The 23,594-nt window shown below is 45.0% G+C and overlaps 1 protein-coding gene across 2 annotated transcripts in view; it reads right to left on the reverse strand.

Annotated features, from left to right (window-relative positions):
* ntrk3b (neurotrophic tyrosine kinase, receptor, type 3b) overlaps positions 1 to 23,594 on the reverse strand; it is a gene marked incomplete at both ends in the record, with an annotated part of 161,635 nt that overhangs the window by 74,846 nt on the left and 63,195 nt on the right. For both annotated transcript variants that reach the window (XM_084436618.1, XM_084436619.1), the window contains 2 exons: positions 786 to 940; positions 6,596 to 6,664. In XM_084436618.1, the coding sequence (XP_084292744.1) occupies positions 786 to 940; positions 6,596 to 6,664 (224 nt within the window). The remainder of the gene's footprint in view (positions 1 to 785; positions 941 to 6,595; positions 6,665 to 23,594) is intronic.

The raw sequence follows: 23,594 nt of genomic DNA on the forward strand, positions 1-23,594 counted from the left end.
TCACACCCTTCAACACCCCCTAACACCCTCACACCCTTCAACACCCCCTAACACCCTCACACCCTTCCACACCTCCTAACACCCTCACACCCTTCAACATCCCCTAACACCCTCCACCCTTCAACACCCCCTAACACCCTCACACCCTTCAACACCCCCTAACACCCTCACACCCTTCAACACCCCCTAACACCCTCACACCCTTCAACACCCCCTAACACCCTCACACCCTTCAACTCCCCCTAACACCCTCACACCCTTCAACACCCCCTCACACCCTCACACCCTTCAACTCCCCCTAACACCCTCACACCCTTCAACACCCCCTCACACCCTCACACCCTTCCACACCCCCTAACACCCTCACACCCTTCAACATCCCCTAACACCCTCACACCCTTCCACACCTCCTAACACCCTCACACCCTTCAACATCCCCTAACACCCTCACACCCTTCAACACCCCCTAACACCCTCCACCCTTCAACACCCCCTAACACCCTCCACCCTTCAACACCCCCTAACACCCTCACACCCTTCAACACCCCCTAACACCCTCACACCCTTCAACACCTACTAACACCCTCACACCCTTCAACACCTCCTAACACCCTCACACCCTTCCACACCTCCTAACACCCTCACACCCTTCAACATCTCCTAACACCCTCACACCCTTCAACACCCCCTCACACCCTTCAACACCACCTCACACCCTTCAACACCCCCTAACACCCTCCACCCTTCAACACAGGAAGGTGGGGGGGGGGGGGGGGATGCCGTACCACAGTTGCCGATGTACATGTTGTTGAGGCGGATCTTGGAGGCTCCGTTGCGACAGTACAGCTGCTGGGTGTGCAGCGCCGCCTCGCCCCTCTGCTGCCACAGCTGGATCCAGCGTACGTCACAGCCGCAGTCGAACACCACGCCATCCAACCTCCTGGAAACAAACAACAAGAACCACGCACCGCAATCAGCGCAGCACACAGATGAATATTAACAATATGTTGGGAGGCAGCCAGGCTGTAAGAGCCCTTTGGATGGAAACGTGAGCTTTTGTTTGGAATGGCTACTCTGGAAACCAGAAGGGAAGGTCTACCCGTACTATATGTGATTGGGCGATCAATCTTGGGTGTAGTTCAGTGCGAGTAATTCGTTTCATATTCTGTATATTGTACGTATCGCCGGAGAAGGTATGGCGTATTATAAAGAGACATTATTCGACATATAGGGAGTCAGCGTTTTGCATATGCCAATTTTCCTCCTCCAATTGGGCAGTTTTGTCAAGATGAATGACTGTCCAAATGTCCTTGCGAGAGGTCAACAGTATATCACCTGTTATCATGAATTATGCATAATATCCACGGTACTCTGTGAAGTAATTATACTGAAATTTCACAGGCGGACCACAGTCATTTTCAGTAGCTCAAATCAGACATGCAGAATGAACCCTGATTGGCTGGCTTGACGTGTCCATCCGGCAACAAGGTCAAACAGAGTTCACACAAAATCAGAAAACAAATTATTCAGCAGGGCGTATAAACCAGTAATTATTTCCCATTGGTTCCCCAGAAACACTGGCAGCAATATTCCTCCTTTCTAAGCCTGTAACGTGCGGACGGAGGTCCCCGAACTGGGCTGGAAGGATCTCTGCTGTCCTTCACACACACAGCCTTCTCAGCAACACCCCATCACGGCCTGGCCGGCTGTCCCAGGGGGTACCCCAGAGAGAAGCTTTCACGCTTATAATTATGATCATTAATATAACCACTGCTCTCATACCGTACATGAGCTTCTACAGTATTTGTCTGTGCAGAGTTGATACAGGCCAATAGGCTTGCGTGGTGGCGGAGCTGAAAGTTGGCTCTGATGAACACACAGGTGCCTCGGTTGAGCTAAAATGGATGCCACACAACAATAGAACATATAGTATGTTGTTCTACATAGGCTTTGATCTCAGCTTGCATACAGTAGTCTTTAATATCCCTATTCTGTGAACAGAATACTATTCCTCTACTGTATATAAATAAATCCTTAAATCCTAATTCTTTTTCTAAATGCTCTCCTTACTTGTCCACAGTGGTGACAGTAAACTCATGTTTATTGGTCTACTGGATTTTTTTTTTTTTATCATACTGTACAAGCAATCTATCACTCTGGGAAGAAAGGGAGATGAGTCATTATATATGCCTTGTTCCAGGCATTCTGCTTGCCGGTGTCACTTTTATTTGGTCCAGATGCCTGGTGGTGTGTGGGCAGAGGTGGATGGAGGCAATGCATTTACAGCGCTACAGAGATAATGTAGCTGTCAAGGCATCAGCCTGCCAGCCAGCGGCCACAGATTGCCTGTGGGAAGCCCATTCAAGCAGTTCTTATAGGCAATACAGGGCTAAATGTACCGCGGTTTCAGCAACCCTCCTGTGAGTGCTAGAACAACTGTATGCATGAGCGTATGAGCATGAGCATCAACTGAAGTTTGTCTCCTCGTACTTCTCAACAAGGGGTGGCGGCCACCATTTTCATGCTGCATCTGATGCTCACGCTCAGGAGAACGTCGTCATCAGCGCGTAGAAAAAATAGACATCATCCCTCTGCATATTTATCACTGAGAAAGAGGGGGGGGGGGTGGCGACGACATTGATACCGTTCAGATCGGTATTCATGTAGAAAATGGTTAAGTTCGGTCTTATGAGGAAGTCATTACACTAGGGCTTCACGGCAACCTTGGCGGGCATTTTAGAGATGAAAGCTCAATGCAAAGACGACAGGCACATACTAACTAATTCCCATTATCTTCCTCTGTCTTTCTTTGGCTGCTCATGTGGCCCCATGCAGTTTTCCCTGTCTCATTCATTGGACTCAAACTAATCCACAGCAAGGCGTATCAAAAGGACTACAGGTTTGATCTATCCCTTTTAGTGAAATGGAAATCCCTTTCATGGAGAGACGCATAAATATTTGGATTTGTGGAGCTCTCCGCTTCACAGGGAGACCGGGATTAAAATAAAGTCAACAGAATAAAAGGATTGAAGATGCACACTGCCACCGGCAGATCGGTTGAGCTGCTATAGAACAGAAATATATATTTTTCTTTTTTTGTCTGGGCCAAAGTGTGCACACTTGCTCGACAGTGGCTGAATAATCTCCAATCATACAGTATCACCCTCAGAGTAACTACAGCAGATTTAGCATTTATCAACCCTTCACCCTGGTAAGATTCACAGGCTTACAAATCATGGCTGTAGCTCCTGTCTTTTGGCTAAAGGGCACAGGCGAAGTAAAAGACGAGATTATCCGTCTACGTTCCAGAAGCAGCAGGTGCCGGAGCTGGAGCCAGGCTCAAGAAAATCAGCATCACGGTCGGACTCTTTTAGGAGAGTCACAGAATAACCTGGGTTACTGAGAGCGTGTAAAATCTGTCTGTAATATCTGTCTTTAATATCTGTCTGTCATATCTGTCTTTAATATCTGTCTAATATCTGTCTGTAATATCTGTCTAATATCTGTCTGTAAAATCTGTCTAATATCTGTCTGTAATACTGTATCTGTCTATAATATCTGTCTGTAATATATGCCTAATAACTGTCTGTATCTGTCTAATATCTTTTTGTAGTATCTGTTGTTAATATCTGTCTAATATATCTCTGTAATATCTGTCTGCAATATCTGTCTGCAATATCTGTCTGACAAAACTGCAAAACCAAGGAATCTTAAGTCGTAACAAAGAAACTTAAGTCGTAATAACGCTTGACTAGTCTGAATAATTATCTTCTAATAAGGAAAACAGGGTTTTATCACATTTGACTGAGATGTGGAAGTGGAAGTGTAGAGAAAGTAGATCGATTTTATCTTCTACATCTTAGGTTTTCTTGTGTTTGGTTTTCCCCAGGGTAGCCAAGTGCCTCGAGCAATCTGCAAGAATCACACTGCTCACTGCAATAACATGAGACAGCTACAGTACCATGCAATAGAAATGATCTGGCCAAGCTCATGCTCTAAGAAGTAAAGACATCTCAAGAATAATCTCCTCGTTTTATTTTCATACAAGCTGTATAACTTTCTTAAAGTGTGTTTAATGTCTGCTCTTGCTATGGGTCTACGTGTACCTTGAGATATGAGCATAAATAGTAACAGTTTCCTCTGGTTGATGGTCCTGGAGCGATGCCGTAAGTAAAGTGCCACCTCAACTACTTCAGTCAGCCTCAGAAGAAAAACTCACACATTGGTGTGACTACAGTCACAGGAAATACAAGAAGAGAGTGGTGTCCAAAAAGCGCTTGTACTGGATTTATTCTGATAATAAATAAACAAGTAGTCGAGAATGCCAAGGTTCACCTTTGTAAGTCCAAAACTGGGTACTTTTATTCCAACAGTACGAGTTTGCAAAGTCGGGCTCTCTGCGGGAGACAGACGTTCCACCAAGAGCAAAGACATATTACCGAACGGGCCTACCGGGCCCAGGAGCTCAGGGGGTCCTTTCTTGTCGCATAGTCAAAGGGCTTAGTCATTCATGTCAATAACAATTCACAAGAAGGAAAGATGTTACTTTTTAAATTAGTGTTTATCCGTAGTAGCCCCCCCCCCCCCCCCCCCCAAAGACCCATTCTGAGCCAGGAAAAACCCTGGATGAAGGCATGGTGAACAAACAATGCCCTCTTAAGATACCAGCCCTGACCCCTTCATCAAAACTAGTTGTAAAAGAGTCACACACACTTACTCCCATTGAATATCATATTCAAGATGTTCATTTGGCCAATGCATACTTTGTCATCCACGTAGAACCATCTAGAAAAGAACTGGGAAGGGGTTGGGGTGGGGTGGGGTGCATCAGCCAAAAGCATCAGCTACAGTATGAAGGCCAGCGGTCTGGTAGGGACGGTCTTACTGGTATGAAATCAGAGTGGTACTGGTATGAAACCAGAGTGGTACTGATATGAAACCAGAATGGTACTGGTATGAAACCAGAGTGGTACTGGTATGAAACCAGAATGGTACTGATATGAAACCAGAATGGTACTGGTATGAAACCAGAATGGTACTGGTATGAAACCAGAGGGGTACTGGTATGAAACCAGAGGGGTACTGGTATGAAACCAGAATGGTACTGGTATGAAACCAGAGTGGTACTGTACTGGTATGAAATCAGAGGGGTACTGGTATGAACCAGAATGGTACTGGTATGAAACCAGAATGGTACTGGTATGAAACCAGAGGGGTACTGATATGAAACCAGAATGGTACTGGTATGAAATCGGTGCTTTCCCCTTCTCATTGCCCAATCTGTGAAATCAGGTCTACCCCTCAGCACTATTCTATCCCCCAACACACACACACACACACACACACACACACACACACACACCCTTCTTGGAGGACCTGCCCTGCTTCTACGTCTGGAAATAGCACAATATGGAGGACTGCTTTAAATAGTCCAGCCTCTTATACACTGCACCCTGTCCCACCCTACAGGGGACACCTCACCGTGTCCCACCCTACAGGGGACACCCCCACCCTGTCCCACCCTACAGGGGACACCAGCACCCTGTCCCACCCTACAGGGGACATCTCCACCCTGTCCCACCCTACAGGGGACATCTCCACCCTGTCCCACCCTACAGGAGACACCCCCACCCTGTCCCACCCTACAGGAGACACCCTGTCCCACCCTACAGGAGACATCACCACCCTGTCCCACCCTACAGGAGACATCACCACCGTGTCCCACCCTACAGGAGACATCACCACCCTGTCCCACCCTACAGGAGATATCACCACCCTGTCCCACCCTACAGGAGACATCACCACCCTGTCCCACCCTACAGGGGACAACACCACCCTGTCCCACCCTACAGGAGACATCACCACCCTGTCCCACCCTACAGGAGACATCACCACCCTGTCCCACCCTACAGGAGACATCTCCACCCTGTCCCACCCTACAGGGGACACCTCACCCTGTCCCACCCTGTCCCACCCTACAGGGGACATCAGCACCCTGTCCCACCCTGTCCCACCCTACAGGAGACATCACCACCCTGTCCCACCCTGTCCCACCCTACAGGAGACATCACCACCCTGTCCCACCCTACAGGAGACATCACAGGAGATGTCCCCACGACGGCCAGAGTGGGTCAGATGATGAACAGTTTTGCTGTAATGATGTGAAAATTACAACACGCAGCCAGCCCAGAGACTGCAATGTTCTCTCTGATGGTAAAAGAGGAAACTCATTTCATAAACACTTTGATTGTTCAAATATTCATAACAAATAAGAAAATGAGGTCAGACTCTGATAAGGCTGTTGCATTTCCTGTCTGTGTCTTCATTAAGTCGGGTAAATGATTCTGAAGATCTCATCGCCTCGATAATCTGACACGGCCTTCCCTTGCTTCTTCTCTATCTCCTCCTCAAACAAACAAGATGTTTTGCACAACACAATCACAAATTATGATTGTATTATCTAAAAACGACGTCTCTCCGGACAGATACTGGGAGAGTGCAAATGATTAACTGTAGCCTAATTTAATCTCAGCGAAGGACTTGTGTGTTATCTCAGCGGGAAAGAAGTCAAGCATCGTATGAAAGACAAACTCACAGCTCAGAGAGTTGCAGGTTCTGGAAGAGCTGCCACGACAGGGTGGTCAGAGGGTTCTTCGACAGGTTTCTGCGGAAGAAAGAGAAATAAAGAGAGAGAAGAGAGCGTCCTGTTAACCACCAACAGGTAGGAAATACAGAGTTAATCACAGACAGAGATGGAAGTACAGAGTTAATCACAGACAGAGATGGAAGTACAGAGTTACCACAGACAGAGATGGAAGTACATAGTTAATCACAGACAGAGATGGAAGTAGAGAGTAAATCACAGACAGAGATGGAAGTAGAGAGTTAATCACAGACAGAGATGGAAGTACAGAGTTAACCACAGACAGAGATGGAAGTACAGAGTTAATCACAGACAGAGACAGACGTACAGAGGCCATGCAGTAGAGCCAACTGCCGGGAGCCCTGCAAAGCTCAGTCAACTCGATAAAAATAAAAAACTCAGCCATTTTCAAGACATCCAATTCAATTGGCTTCAGGAAACCCTCCGGGGTTAAAATCCTCAAATTCAATAGCAAATGTTTGGAAGCTTCTGAGTGATCTGGCCAGAACACTGATGTCACTTTTGATATACAACAGAGCTGATTGGAGATTATCTCCAGATCCATTATAAAGGCAACTGATGGTAGATGGTAGTTAGACATCTTACTTAGAGTTGAACAAAATTAGGGAAGAATAGAAGAACATATTGTATTACATCATGAATATTTCATTTAGTTTCAACTCTGTAGTACAGCTCCTGCTTTTCAGTCGAGTACTCTATCCTGATCAGTACCAAGCTGGTAATAATTGATTTGACACAAATGCTTTGCAAAATGTACAATATGAGCATCCCCATTTAATATCTCTGAGCTGCAACAAGGAGCAGTATCTTTTCAAGCCCTTTGCTTGAAAGCAGGGGTTTAATTACTGGCGAATATAATTAAAACACTATTACACAGGTGCTTTAAATGCTGCTCCTCTTTAGCATATAACAGAAGGTACACAATGTCATTCGGTTCCACAGGTATATTGTATATTTCTCACAAGGCTCATTCCCATACCTTTCCAGGGACTAGCCATATCCTCCCCCTCACCCCCAGCTCAGAGTCAGACCGTACGCACAGATGATCAGGAACCTCTGCACACATTTGTGCCATGATGTGAATAAAAAATAATATTTTGTAGATGTTGCTTCCACCGTTTGGCCAGCCCTGCCAGACTGCGTTAGAAAGTCCTATAACAAGCAGGGCTCAGTGATGAGGCCCATTTCCATGGCAACAGGGAGCTAAGACAGCTAAGAATCATCCAACCTTTCTCACTTCCTGTGATAAGTGGGAGGAGCTGGGTAGGTTCTGTGATACAGGGGAGGAGCTGTGTTGTGATATATGGAAGGAGCTGTGTTGGTTATGTGCTCTCTAGATTATGCTCTTAGTCACTTGTTTTAGAGAGAAGATGCACTTGTGAGTTCTGGCAAGTAGTAGTACATTGGCTTTTCCTACGTTAAATGCAATTATTGTTAGTCGCTTTGGATAAAAGCGTCTGCTAAATGACTGTAATGTAAATGTTATGTAATATGCGGGAGGAGCTGTGTTGATTCTGTGATATGTGGGAGGAGCTGTGTTGGTCCTGTGATAAAGGGGAGGAGCTGTGTTGGTCCTGTGATAAAGGGGAGGAGCTGTGTTTATTCTGTAGGTTATCCGCTGTCAATGCATGAGGAGACCTGTGGGGCCTCTCACACATCCCTGGGTTCCCTGGCACATACACAGACAAACACACACACACACACACACACACACAAACACACATGTACACACACACACACACACACACACACACTTAATCTGAGTTATCCCATTGGCCTCTCTTGGTTTAATAGAAAGGCAGCCTTGAAATGTAAGGAAGCAGGTTTGAACAACAGCAGAAGCATGCTTAACCATGGAATCTGTAAACCATCCAAACCCAGTCCCCGGTCACCCAGATCCAGACCCAACAGAGCGGCACGGTAATGTGTAAATATATAATGATAGAGTATTAACCGACATTCCTAGAGAAGAAAGTATTCCCAAAGGCTACAGTAGTATTCGTATAGACTGAATACATTAAGGGAATGTTACAGATAGAGAGACATTACATAGCTATGGGGCAACGGTATGTATGTTCTCTCACACTGGTTCCATTCACCATTCAAGGGATGCACACCAGACATGTTTGTTTTTTGTGCAGCTTTGGAGGAACCAGCACCTGTCCCAGAGCGTGTCTGTCTTTCAACGGCCATGTTTAAGAGCTGCTGCTCGCAATGGAGAGAGGGAGAGAGAGAGATAAGAGAGAAGCAGACGTTAGCAGTGGTGTTAACCTTGACTGGCTCTCGGCCAGACCATGCAGTCAAAAAGCATAGGGAAGAACATCTGCGCCAGACTCCTCACAGCCAGGCCTGGTTTCTGGTCTGCTGAGCCAGAGGATGAAACAAACATGGAGCATGGGGATGCTACAATAGGTGGCATGTGGAAGTGTAGACGGAGTGGTACATGTTTAAGTGTAGAGGGAGTGGTACATGTTTAAGTGTAGAGGGAGTGGTACATGTACAAGTGTAGATGGAGTGGTACATGTATAAGTGTAGAGGGAGTGGTACATGTATAAGTGTAGACGGAGTGGTACATGTATAAGTGTAGAGGGAGTGGTACATGTTTAAGTGTAGAGGGAGTGGTACATGTATAAGTGTAGAGGGAGTGGTTCATGTAGAAGTGTAGACGGAGTGGTACATGTTTAAGTGTAGACGGAGTTCTACATGTATAAGTGTAGACGGAGTGGTACATGTTTAAGTGTAGATGGAGTGGTACATGTTTAAGTGTAGAGGGAGTGGTACATGTATAAGTGTAGATGGAGTGGTACATGTATAAGTGTAGAGGGAGTGGTACATGTATAAGTGTAGACGGAGTGGTACATGTATAAGTGTAGACGGAGTGGTACATGTACAAGTGTAGATGGAGTGGTACATGTATAAGTGTAGAGGGAGTGGTACATGTATATGTGTAGACGGAGTGGTACATGTATAAGTGTAGAGGGAGTGGTACATGTATAAGTGTAGAGGGAGTGGTACATGTATAAGTGTAGAGGGAGTGGTACATGTTTAAGTGTAGAGTGAGTGGTACATGTATAAGTGTAGAGGGAGTGGTACATGTATAAGTGTAGAGGGAGTGGTACATGTTTAAGTGTAGAGGGAGTGGTACATGTTTAAGTGTAGAGGGAGTGGTACATGTATAAGTGTAGAGGGAGTGGTTCATGTATAAGTGTAGAGGGAGTGGTACATGTTTAAGTGTAGACGGAGTTCTACATGTATAAGTGTAGACGGAGTGGTACATGTTTAAGTGTAGATGGAGTGGTACATGTTTAAGTGTAGAGGGAGTGGTACATGTATAAGTGTAGATGGAGTGGTACATGTATAAGTGTAGAGGGAGTGGTACATGTATAAGTGTAGACGGAGTGGTACATGTATAAGTGTAGACGGAGTGGTACATGTACAAGTGTAGATGGAGTGGTACATGTATAAGTGTAGAGGGAGTGGTACATGTATATGTGTAGAGGGGGTGGTACATGTATAAGTGTAGAGGGAGTGGTACATGTATAAGTGTAGAGGGAGTGGTACATGTATAAGTGTAGAGGGAGTGGTACATGTATAAGTGTAGAGGGAGTGGTACATGTTTAAGTGTAGAGTGAGTGGTACATGTATAAGTGTAGAGGGAGTGGTACATGTATAAGTGTAGAGGGAGTGGTACATGTTTAAGTGTAGAGTGAGTGGTACATGTATAAGTGTAGAGGGAGTGGTACACGTATAAGTGTAGAGTGAGTGGTACATGTTTAAGTGTAGAGGGAGTGGTACATGTATAAGTGTAGAGGGAGTGGTAGGCCTACATGTGTAGAGTGAGTGGTACATGTGTAGAGTGAGTGGTACATGTGTAGAGTGAGTGGTACATGTGTAGAGTGAGTGGTACATGTGTAGAGGGAGTGGTACATGTGTAGAGTGAGTGGTACATGTGTAGAGTGAGTGGTAGAGTGAGTGGTACATGTGTAGAGTGAGTGGTACATGTGTAGAGTGAGTGGTACATGTGTAGAGTGAGTGGTAGAGTGAGTGGTACATGTGTAGAGTGAGTGGTACATGTGTAGACTGAGTGGTACATGTGTAGAGTGAGTGGTACATGTGTAGAGTGAGTGGTACATGTGTAGAGTGAGTGGTGCATGTGTAGAGTGAGTGGTACATGTGTAGAGTGAGTGGTACATGTGTAGAGTGAGTGGTACATGTGTAGAGTGAGTGGTACATGTGAAGAGTGAGTGGTACAGTACATGTGTAGACTGAGTGGTACATGTGTAGAGGGATGTGGTTAGCAGAGAGGCTGAAACCTCAAGCCCAACACTGGCAGGAATTGTTCTTTCTCAAAGGTCATCCTTCACCACTGAGAGAAGAAATGTCAGCTAAAATTTGATTTCGGGTGGGGGGGGGGGGGGTGAGGTAAGTAAATGAATATGTAAATAAATAAACAAATAAGCAAATAAGCCATCAAAGCTGGTGTGAGGCCAGGAAGGCCAGGGGTGGTTGTGATGATTATTAAAATGTGTTTACAAACAGGTCAGAGCCGGTTTAGAGGCCCAGAACGTACAATGAGCCAGTAATAATTTTTGAAGTCTCTATAACAAAAAACATACATATGCAACCAGAAACTACTTCAACCGAAGTAATTACCACAGAAATACCACAGCCTCTAATTCAAACTGCAGACCATCAAACCACGAATCCCACACTAATCAGAATAAAGAATCATACTTTTTCACACAAATACTCTCACACATACAGTTTTCATAAGACTGAAAGGCCATTGTACAATGCAGCTGGAGTTAATATTGATGAACACCGGCCCTACTGAGAGTGTGGGCTGAATACCAAGCAGCATCCTGTGTGTGATAGGCGGGGGGCTTGCTCGGTGCACTGGGGGGCTTGAGGGACACCAAGGGCTTGGCCTTTTTCAATAATGCTGTTTAATCACACGTGAATGAAAAACTGTGGCCACATTCTGGAGGCAACACTAATTACAGCCGGAGAGCTGTACTTAGCATAGTGTTGAGAGGCGAGAAGAGAGAGGGTCTGGGCAGAGCGTCAGATCCCTGCTGAACATCCCGTGGACTCAGACCTGAATTTCTACAGTCACATTAAGACAATAACAATAAAGTCAGCCTACTATAAAAAAAAAATTGATCAGACAGCTGCAGCTGATTCAGAACGCCGCTGCTCGAGTCCTCACTAAGACTAAGAAAGTGGATCACATCACTCCAGTTCTGAGGTCTTTACACTGGCTTCCTGTCTGTCAAAGAATTGACTTTAAAATACTGATGTTGGTTTATAAAGCACTGAATGGTTTAAAAAATATATTTCTGATCTGCTGCTACGTTATGAACCATCCAGACCTCTCAGGTCATCTGGCACAGGCCTGCTTTCTGTCCCCAGAATTAAAATCTGGAACAAACGTCCAGAAAACTGCAGGTCTGCTGCAACTCTCAGTTGTTTAAACTCAAGACTGAAGACTTTTCTTTGTGCCGCTGCTTTTTATTAAATCAAATAATTATTCATTTATACACTGCATTTTTTTTTAAATGTCCTTTTTTACATTTACTTTTAGATGACCTTTTATGTGTTTCTTGCACTTTGTATTGATGCTTTTAATGTCTCATTTAAAGCACTTTGAATTGCCTTGTTGCTGAAATGTGCTATATAAATAAACTTGCCTTGCCTAAATATTTGAATATTTATCACAAAAGATCTGTAGTCTGTACAAATAATCTGTGGTAATGTTGATGTTAAGGTTTATTTAAAAAGCTGTCGTCTAGCCGTTGTCTAAAGTCGTATAAAACATTTTTTTTTTTTAAAGGGATTGATTTTTGTTTTATTAATTTCATATTCTCAAATCATTTCTCATTTCCTAAGGTGAGCTGGCCAATATCTTTTTTGTTTAAGTGAACCACCATCAGTAATGGTGTCCTGGTCTGATCCATAATCAACTCAAATCAAACTTTACTTGTATAGCACATTTCATACACAGAGGCAACACAATGTGCTTTACAGAGAACAAAGGGGGGATGGACATACAGATCCTACCTCTACATTTTCCAGAGGGAAGCAAAAAAACAGTTCACCCAATGGCCGAAAATACAGGCTGTGTTCCAAATGCTAGGGCTCTACCCTTCGAAGGGAACATAATCAGGGTCACGCCCACCACCGCCATATTGAAGGGTGTTCCAATCCGAAGGGTGCAAAAGTACTCCCTTCGAAGGGCCCTTCGGAACGGTTGTTTTTGAAGTGAACAAGCGATCGTCACTTTTGCTCCCTTTGCTCCCACAACTCTTTGTGACTGCGACGTCTCCGGTCAATAATTTATCAACAAATATGGTGGGTGTTGAGGCGACCGTAATTTGGCAATGGCGTGCAGACATTGTAGCTAAATCTGTCGATGGAAAAAAAAAATTTTTTAGCATATATCTTAGTTACATCATGATTGAACTAGCTATCGGTATTTCTTAATTATATGTGTGGAAATTATTACGTTTGACGAATTTACGATGTAGCTAGCTAACTAGCATTAGCCCAATGACCAACACAGGCCACACTTCCTGCAGGCTCTCGCCTATTATACTCGGTTCTGGCCTGAATACAACATGAACGTTTCTCAGTAGCAGATAGATCATGTGGTGAAAACCATTATTGAATGAGAATGGCTTCATCTTCCGTCCAAACTGTCTCACAATATTTCTGAAACCTTTGGGCAGATAATTTTGTTATTAAGGAGGATAAAAGTCACCTAAACCTTTGACCTCACTCCCTGAAAGAGGATCTTAGGATCATGGGTAAAGGTTGAACACAGATCCAACCACAAATCAAATAAACCCATCGGCTAGTGCTGTAGAGTAGTACTCCTGTAGATGTAAGATCCATAATCTTGGTTTTCACTCGGTTCAGTGTACCAGTCTGGCTCACTCAGCCTTCTATTATTCATGGATCCAGCAGTTATACTGCAGATTCCTCTCACTGTCCCTACAGCTTTAAATCATGGGTTCTAAAACCATCTATCACAGTTTAGAAATGTAACATTAAAACCTCTCCACTGTGGCAGCTCTGTCTACCCAGGATACTTTCTTAGATGTCCAAGAACTTTAGATTATCCTTCTCATACAGATGTTGGAACATTTAAGTGTTCAAAGGGGAGCAGAGCCCTGCGAAGTCTGACACATCTATCAGTCAAGACACACCAAGATACAGTACATCACTAAGATGCATTGTGAATAATTTACCAAAGACTGTTGGAGGTGGGGGAAAAAATCAAAGTTGCTGCAGTGTATTCAAGACCCAAACAGACGCCCTGGCGGGTTTGACTGTGTTTACTCACAAGAGTGCAATGTTGTCGATAATGCATAAAAACATGTCTGGTTAGAATATGTCTCCTTGCAGGCCATTCTATCTCCATCACAAACAGAAATGACTTAACATTAATTTATCGCTGTGTGCAATTCAATTAATCAAAACTATGGCACAAAAACTTCAAACAGCCTCTACTCATTAGAGAAGGAGATATTTTTCATTCTAAATCTACATCAAGCAGGTAAGAGAGGCCCTGGGGAGCAGGGCCAGAAATAGGGGATTATTTAATCTGCAAAGATTCTCTCAGTCTGCGCACGTGTATCACTGATGTTACACCAGTCCTTTCATCTGTCTTCAACCCATTATGCTGCTCATTCCTCCACTGCAGCTCAACCAACGCACCAATCCCAACCAACCACGCAACAGTCCCAACCAACTACCAACCACGCACCAGTCCCAACCAACTACCAACCACGCAACAGTCCCAACCAACTACCAACCACGCAACAGTCCCAACCAACTACCAACCACGCACCAGTCCCAACCAACCACGCACCAGTCCCAACCAACTACCAACCACGCAACAGTCCCAACCAACTACCAACCACGCACCAATCCCAATCAACCACGCACCAGTCCCAACCAACCACGCACCAGTCCCAACCAACTACCAACCACGCAACAGTCCCAACCAACTACCAACCACGCACCAATCCCAATCAACCACGCACCAGTCCCAACCAACCACGCACCAGTCCCAACCAACTACCAACCACGCACCAATCCCAATCAACCACGCACCAGTCCCAACCAACCACGCAACAGTCCCAACCAACTACCAACCACGCACCAGTCCCAACCAACTACCAACCACGCACCAATCCCAACCAACCAGCACCAGTCCCAACCAACTACCAACCACGCACCAATCCCAACCAACCATGCACCAACCCCAACCAACCAGCACCAATCCCAACCAGCCATGCACCAGTCCCAACCCCAACCAACCAGCACCAATCCCAATAAACGATGCACCAGTCCCAAACAACCAGCACCAATCCCAGCCAACCATACACCAGTCCCCACCAACCACCACCAATCCCAGCCAACCATACACCAGTCCCCACCAACCACCACCAATCCCAGCCAACCATACACCAGTCCCCACCAACCACCACCAATCCCAACCAACTAGCACTAATCCCTCAACCACGCACCAATCTCTCACAACTCAACTCACAATGTAGAAACTGATGGAGCAATGTTGTACTATTGTAATGGAATTTAACTGATCTAGTCAAAAAAGGATTTACCAAGATTCGCTCAAAAGGTTAAGTCTGGTTTATTGAGGAAACATACGAGCGCAAGGACTTCAGGATAACGCAACAAGAGTGGTTCATCCCAGAAGGGCAGTCCCTATGTCTTGCTCTGCCTTATATTCAAGCAAAACACAGGTACGGTGCTTCCAGGATGTGATTGGCTAATCCATTGTACGTCATATGAAATGGCAGGCGTGGCCAAGAATACAGACATGTGACATGAGAAAAGGCGGCAATTTCTTGGAGACAAAAGGACAAAGGATGGTTATTCTGGTGTAGACAGATTTCTAGGTGTATGGCCTCCTGGAGGCCATTCTGTAGGTTAGCACAGCTATGTGAACGGTTGGGGAGGTGGTGAATTACAAAAAGGAGAGAGAGAACAAAGGTTTAAGGTGTTTGGATGTAAATTCTATAACACTATATACCCATTTACAGTTGTTTTTAAACACAGTCCTTTCTTTTTCTTTTGAAAAAATCTACAACTACAAAGAATTGACCGTTACGTATAGTACCGTAACATGATTTAAAGACTGTTCATGCTGTACTTACAAGAGAGAGAGTGATTTGGAGTTCACCATCTACCCTTTTTTTCCTTCTAGCTACCAGCATGCAACACTCTAATAAACTACGGACAACAAGACCTCAATGATCTCAGTGGAAGAACTTTGGTCCCTGACCAGCTAGCCAGCCTTCCATGGCCCACTCCTGTATGAAACACTTTTCCAGGAATCAATATAACATAGGAGTTGATTAAAAAGCTATGAAGACCCCCAGGTGTATTGTTACCGACCTCTGTGAGTGTCTACCACCAGCTCAGTTCTCATTTGCTCTTACCCAGCATGCATCACTGGAGCTATATGATGAAGCATGTAGCTATAATCCTTGATCTGTCAGATAAGAAAAACACGTTCTCACCCGCTTTGACGTCTTAAAAGATCCAGTAATTATGACTATTAATAATACAGCATATACTATAGGGTCTAGATTACAACCTGTGAAATGTATTTAATGCCCGTAGTGTCAGTCTAAAAATGGCTTGAGTCCTTGAAATAGTCCAGTGGAAAATGACTGGCTAGCAGAAAGAGCAGGGAGCTGATGAAATTGACAGTAGTGCTTGGCACCCTGCCCCAGAGCGGGCCTCTATAAATCCAGTGGTATTAGTTTGGCCGACACAGACCTCTCCGTCACCATGCAGAGGGCAGGGTTTGTACAGGAGGAAGGGACTAGGAAATGTGAGTGTGCATAAGCAGAGCCAGACCATGTTCTTCCAGGGCCGCAGCAGAGCCACTAGCCAGCAGTGGATACAGACCAACTACAACACCATTCTTTATCTGTTCCTGTTCTTATCTCTGTGTCACACTGAATGGATTAAACATTGTTTGACTAATTAAAACGTGACCACAGAGCCTTCAGCCAGTGTTCTTTGTGTTTCACACACAATGATTTTTTCCCCCCTCACACCCAATAGAACAGACAATAGCAATGTGACTGCAGCTGTTCAAAGGCTGGACGCAACTCATGCAATCAAAACCTGATATGTCGCAGTGGAATCATGTTCAGTCAGGGGTCGTAACCTCCAGCCGCTATAATGTCACAGAATGATGGTAGTAAATGCAAACATTACAGAAATGACAAAAGGACTAAACTACAGTACTGAGATGCTAGAAATCAAGGAAAATTACGTAGGGAGAACAAACTACGCATTGAATTATTGGTGTGTGTGTGTGTGTGTGTGTGTGTGTGTGTGTGTGTGTGTGCGTGTGTGTGCGTGTGTGCGTGTGTGTGCGTGTGTGTGTGGTGTGTGTGCGTGTGTGTGTGTGTGCGTGTGGCTTTTGATGTCCTTTTGCATTCACTTTCTGTCACCATGGAAACAGCCAGAGCGTATCACTGCGGCAAATGGTGAAAAACATCTAATTGTAAACTTTAATTATGTTATGGAAGTAGTAGGTAATTATACGACAGGGAAAAATACTGAAATTAATTAAATATCAAAATGTCGTGTTAAGGTGTATGGGGGCTGTCATGGGTTACTCCTATTCACGCCTCTATTCAGATGCAAAGAGGATTATTATTGTCATCAATGCATCTGTTATGTATCGAGTGTCTATTCAAGCAACATGAAACAAGTTAATTTCTCACATTATGCTTAGGTATTATGAACCAGTGCTCTTGAACTGCTTGCTAATATCAGATGTTATACAACTCCAATTCATCCCAATCAAAATCTAAAAGTCCCATTAGAAGTTATATACGACAGTGAATAAGGAGACCACAAGACAATAGCTTGTTTAGCTTCCATATACAGATGTCTATCTTCTAAAAGTTGCAGCGGAGCGTAGCTCGGCAGGCAGAGCGGCTGGCTTCCGATCCCGGTTCGATCCCAGCTCCTGGTAGTGTGTCCTTGAGCAAGACACTGAACCACAAATAGCTCTTCTGCTGCACGGTGGCACGGTGCATAGCGCTGTCGCCTCACAGCAAGAAGGACCTGGGACTATCTGTGTGGAGTTTGCATGTTCTCCCTGTGTTAGCAAGGGTTTCCCCATAAAGAAAAACATGAAGAAGAAAGGATCGCTAACGCAGTCTGTCCCTGACGAAGGCAGACAGGAAGGAGCACTTGGATCGGTCCCCGGGCGCGGCTCATGCAAGCGCCCTTGTCTACTCCCAGCTTCTTATAGGGAAAGGATGACAGGATGGGATAAGAGAGAACATTTAAACGGCGGCAGCCTACTGCATGTGTTTGTGCTCATGTCGCCCACTGCACGTGTGTTGGAGTGACAAGTCGTATGACAAATACAGCTTTATTCTTCTTCTTGCTCTCCTTCTTCACTGCCTCTTGCACTGTTCAATTTCACCCAGTTGTTCATGCGGGCTTCTGGGTGTAGTGAACACAGACTGAGTATAGACAAAAAATTGTTGTGGGCAGCCCTGTATTGGTGTCGCTTCGTGTGGCTGCCTGTTTCAGCAGCTCCGTATGTTTTCTACTTTTTTTTGTTATTCTCTGCATTTTTTCTACCTTTCCAACATCATTCTAGTGCATTGTAGCTAACTCATTTCCGACGTTTTATAGTTTGTAGTTTTATGTTTTTATTTTGATTTTGATTGCTATTTTTGAGTCGCAATGTGTCTAGCGTACACCTCTTGCCAACAAAACGGATGAGCTGACCAGGTATGCAGCTAAAGTGAGTATGTTTTTCGGAAACATGGCTACATAACAACATACCGGACAGCGCAGTGAACTTGAATGGCTTCACTCTTGTGCGGGCAGACAGGGGGCGAGACAGCAGGAAGAAAACAGGAGGAGGGCTAGCCGTCTTTATTAATGAGAAATGGTGTAAGCTGGAGCACATAACTGTGAAGGACAGCTTCTGTACTCCCGACATTGAACTGCTGGTGATATGGGTAAGACCATACTACATCCCCTGCAAATTCTCACACGCCATTGCTATGCTCGTCTACGTCCCCTCCTCGGCTAATTCTGTGCGTGCCTGTGACGTCATTCACTCCAAGGTACCGGGCATACAAACAATGCATCCCAATGCGCTGATGATTGTCAATGATGACTTCAATCATGTCTCACTCTCAAAAACATTGACTGACTTTACTCAGTATGTGACACACAGCCAAGAGAGAATGAGACCCTGGACCTACTATATGTAAATGTGAAGGAGGCATACAGCTCCACCTCCCTCTTGGAAGATCCGACCACAACTTGATTCATCTAGTCCCCAGGTACACGCCTGTTGCTAGGCGGCAGCTAGGCTGTGGAGAATCTACAGGTCTGTCTCCAGTCCACGGACTGGCGCCTGTTCACAGAGGAGGAGGACGTGGAGGGTCTCTGCTACTGCACGACACACTACATCAGGCTCTGCGAGGAATGCATCATACCCAGCAAAAATATGTATGCTGCTTCCCTAACAACAAACCATGGATTAATAGGGACATTAATGCCCTGTGGAGGGACAAAAAAGAGCTACAGGGAGAGGGTGGAGAGCAAACTCGAGCTGAACAGCACCAAGGAAGTGTGGGAGGGGATGAAGAGAATCACTGGGCTGGGTACTTCAGGCCCAACTGGGGGGGGGGGGGGGGGGTCAAGAGCGTGCCAATGACCTTAATCTGTTCTTTAACGGGTTCGACACAGCCCCCATCCCCACGCCTGTGAGGCTAAAAGGCCCAACACCTCCGTCCCTGCCCCCCTCCTCAGGCCCCTGACGGAAATAGCCCCAGGGTGCTCAAGGATTGTTCAAGGCAGTTTGCTAGCGTATTCCAATCAATCAATCAATCAATCAATCAATCAAAGCTTTATTTGTATAGCGCATTTCATACCCAGAGGCAACACAATGCGCTTTACAGAGAACAAGGGAGGTGGGCATACGACCCACTCTCTACATATTCCAGAGGGAAGCAAAAAAACAGTAATCACCCGGGGGCCAGATAAGTGAGCTGTAAAAATCTTCCCTGACCCCTCTCAACAAGGCGATCGAGCAAGCTCCAGGAGTATGTTTTTCTACCGGCTAAGAACATTTATAAAGCAATACATTGCATTAAATTACATTTCAGAGTGAGAGAAGCTAAAAGCATCATAGGAGAGAGAATATTCTACGGACATGCTACATCATCCACAGCAGACACAGGGGTATCTATCGGACTTCGGGAGGTCTGCTGGTGACAGTGGGGCATCCGTTCCAACACCTATTCAACCTTTCCCTGAGGCGGAAAAAGGTGCCACAGCCGTGGAAGACCTCCTGCATCATTCCAATGCCAAAAAAAACACATCCCAGTGTTCTCAACGACTGCAGGCCAGTGGCACTGACATCTCATGCCATGAAGGTATTCAAAAGACTGGTTCTGCAGCACCTGAGGCCCATGGTGAGCGACTTCCTGGACCCCCTGCAGTTTGCGTACCAGGCCCAAATCAGCGTGGATGATGCCATGGGCTGCCTGTCCGATGTGGTGATTAGCAACACGGGCGCCCCCCAAGGAACAGTCCTATCCCTTTTTCTGTTCACCCTCTACACCTCTGACTTTAGCCACAACTCAGGAGCGTGCCACCTCCAGACGTTCTCGGACGACTCCTCTATCGTGGGCTGCATCAGGGCGGAGAACCATCTCATACTCAAAATCAGCAAGACCGAGGAACTGGTGGTGGAATTCAGAAGGAACAGTCGGCCTCCAGCCTCCATCACCATCAAGGGGGACGAAGTGGAGATGCTGGACTCATACAAGTTCCTGGGAGTGCACCTGAACAACAAACTGGACTGGACTGACAGCACTGAGGCCCCTACAGGAAAGGACAGAGCAGACTGTTCTTCCTCAGGAGGCTCAGGTCCTTTGACATGTGTAGCAGGCTGCTGAGCATGTTCTACCAGACTGTTGTAGCCAGCACACTGTTCTTTACCTTCGCCTGCTGGGGAGCAGCACCAAGTCTGGGGAGTCAACCAAGTTGAACAAGCTGGTGAGGGCTGGTTCCATCAAGGGACAACAACTGGACAGCCTGCTGTCTGTGGCAGAGAGGAGGTTGAGGTACAAACTGAAGTCTATCCTAGACAACCCCTCCTATTCCCTCTATGGCGAGCTGTGGCAGATGGGGAGCACTTTCAGCCAAAGGCTCATCCCATCTAGGTGCAATACGGAGCGGTTCAGACGCTCCTTTGTGCCAGCAGCCATCAGACTGTATAACAATGCCTGAACATTCTGTGTGTTATGTATGTATGTATGTATGTATGTATGTATGTATGTATGTATGTATGTATGTATGTATGTATGTATGTATGTATGTATGTATGTATGTATGTATGTATGTATATGTGTACTCCTAGACATATATACTTGTATAGTCTAATCTATCTATCTATCTATCTATCTATCTATCTATCTATATACTGTATCTATCTATCCATCTATCTATCTATCTATCTATCTATCTATCTATCTATCTATCTATCTATCTATCTATCTATCTATCTATCTATCTATCATTCTATCTCAAATGCCAAACAAGGCATGAGATATGTTAACTCAGGGTGATGAAGACAGGGGTGGTAGAGGTCTTTTGCATATGACATGGAGGCAGGGTAATGTCTCTCAGCCTCCTCCCTTGTATTCATGTTTGGTTGGACACTCATCAAGGGTAAAACTGTCTCACAAACTGTGGTTTATCATTCAAGGGCATACCACTGTCTCTCAGAGAACCCCATGGTCAACACAACAGCAATGCAAATTTATGTAAATAGGAAGATGGGTGTGGAAGGAAAATTCACTGCATAAGCATCTTCAAGTAATGTTATTTTTAAAAGATGGGTCTCAACCCACACCTTGACAGCTGCTGTACATGTAGTACACACATGAGACACAGGAGAGCTTTCATACAAATGCTGCCTCGGCGGGGCCTGCACTTGCCATCACTCTTAGAAGGTCAGAGAGTTCTGTATCTAGTATAGTCAGAGGGTTCTGTATCTATATCTAGTTTACTGATCCTAACTCATGCGCAGGCAAGTTTGGGAAGTCAGACTTCAGAAAACAATCATTCACCAATATCTTCTTAAGTTCTGTTCTTAAATTTCTTCCTAAGAACGTTTCTAAGGAAAGCTCCCGTCTGATTGACGACGTGTTCGTAAACCGCTGGAAGAGTTCTCACCTGCCTTCTCTTAATGGGGAATCTCATGGTTTCTCAAGTTCAAAGCTTGTGGTCGCTCACCTGAATTAGCATAGGTAAACTCCCCCCCTCCCCATATAAGGACTACAGGGTTGTGCACAGATGTCACTTCTCTGAATGAATACCGGTCATTCGCACCCTCGACTTGCTAGCTTTTCGATAGCATAATGGTTTAGGTGGGGTTGTGTCAGGTGCGTTAGCAAGTCAGAGGACTGCATGTTGAATCCAGCGTGGGCAATCAACATCTGATTTTAATTCAGCCAAGTAGGCTTCCTACTACGAGGAATTTGCCTTGGTGCATAAACATAGCGAGGCAGAACAGTGCAAAATGTCAACGTGATAGAATACAATATACAATAGCCTACAGTCTACAAAAATTTAATTAAATTAATTAATAATAATGAAATAGCCTACACAGCTGCCAACGCTATCAGTTGACCAAAGAGGTACCCTACTTATCTGATCTTATCTACATACTGTATAGAAATGGTCCTTATTGTGTCATTTGTAAATTGAGTATTGGAGTTTATCTGTAATGACCATAACCTTGGAGCCGGCAGCAACATTTCACTGTGACTGGACATTAGGCTGCATATGACAAATAAAGGAATCGTTAATGTTTAATCTTGAGGAGAGACATGCAGGCTACTGGAGGGGGGCCGGCGTGCCCACCGTTGTCTGAGTTCGACCAGCGCGTTGGTGCCATTATAGGGACAACAGCACTGTTGGGTGTGCGCGCCGCAGGCGATATGGATACAGACACCAGGGACACGGACTACCACCCTCTCCGCAGTAGACTCTCCGTCTCCACATCCAAGTGTAGAATTGAGGTGACCGCAATCACCAATTGATGAAATGGTCATGGATTATTATGTAGGCATATACAGCGAAATCTCACAGTGCTTTTGCAGAACGGTCAAAGAATTAAAACAAAACACAACACACACTATTTTATCGACATCTTCAAGACTGATCAACACGAATAACAAGCATTTTGGAGGGGAATGATTTAAACGATGACATATCAGATATTCTGACGCGCACGTTTACAATGGAAATTATGGTTATGAATAGGACACGTTATTGGGAATTATGCAAATATAATTGTATTTCAATCATATATCATCCAACTGTAGAATTGAGGTGACCGCAATCACTATAGTCTACATTTCCGCACTCAAATGGCCTACTTGCGACTGTTATTCAGTGTTCGTATATTCTGTTCTTAGCTGAGAACAAATCCCAGATGAGAAACCATTGCCATTGGTGAATGCCCGAATTTTCTTAGAAACGGCGTAAGTACAGTTTAAGAACTTCTTGACTTCGTTGGTGAATGAGGCCCAATGTTTTCTGTCCATTCATTTGACAATAGAAAAAAGGAAAAAAAGAAAACTACTGAGTCAACTTGAAGTGTAAAAGGAAGCATCCTATTACACTTCCTGAAAACTCACTCTAGGACTAACAGAAAAAGCATACTTTCAGGCATGCACATTACACAGTTGGAATCTGATTTGAAATGAGCAATACTATTAATTAAACAAGAAGGTTTTGTTTTTTTTACGCAACAGGGTTCTTCTTCTAAATGTGCAGCCACTCGATTAGAAGTAATTGCTTAAAGAACTCGCCCCATTATGTTGACAAT

The sequence above is a fragment of the Borostomias antarcticus genome (genome assembly GCF_949987555.1).
Source record: "Borostomias antarcticus genome assembly, chromosome: 4".
In the NCBI taxonomy this organism is placed as follows: domain Eukaryota; kingdom Metazoa; phylum Chordata; class Actinopteri; order Stomiiformes; family Stomiidae; genus Borostomias; species Borostomias antarcticus.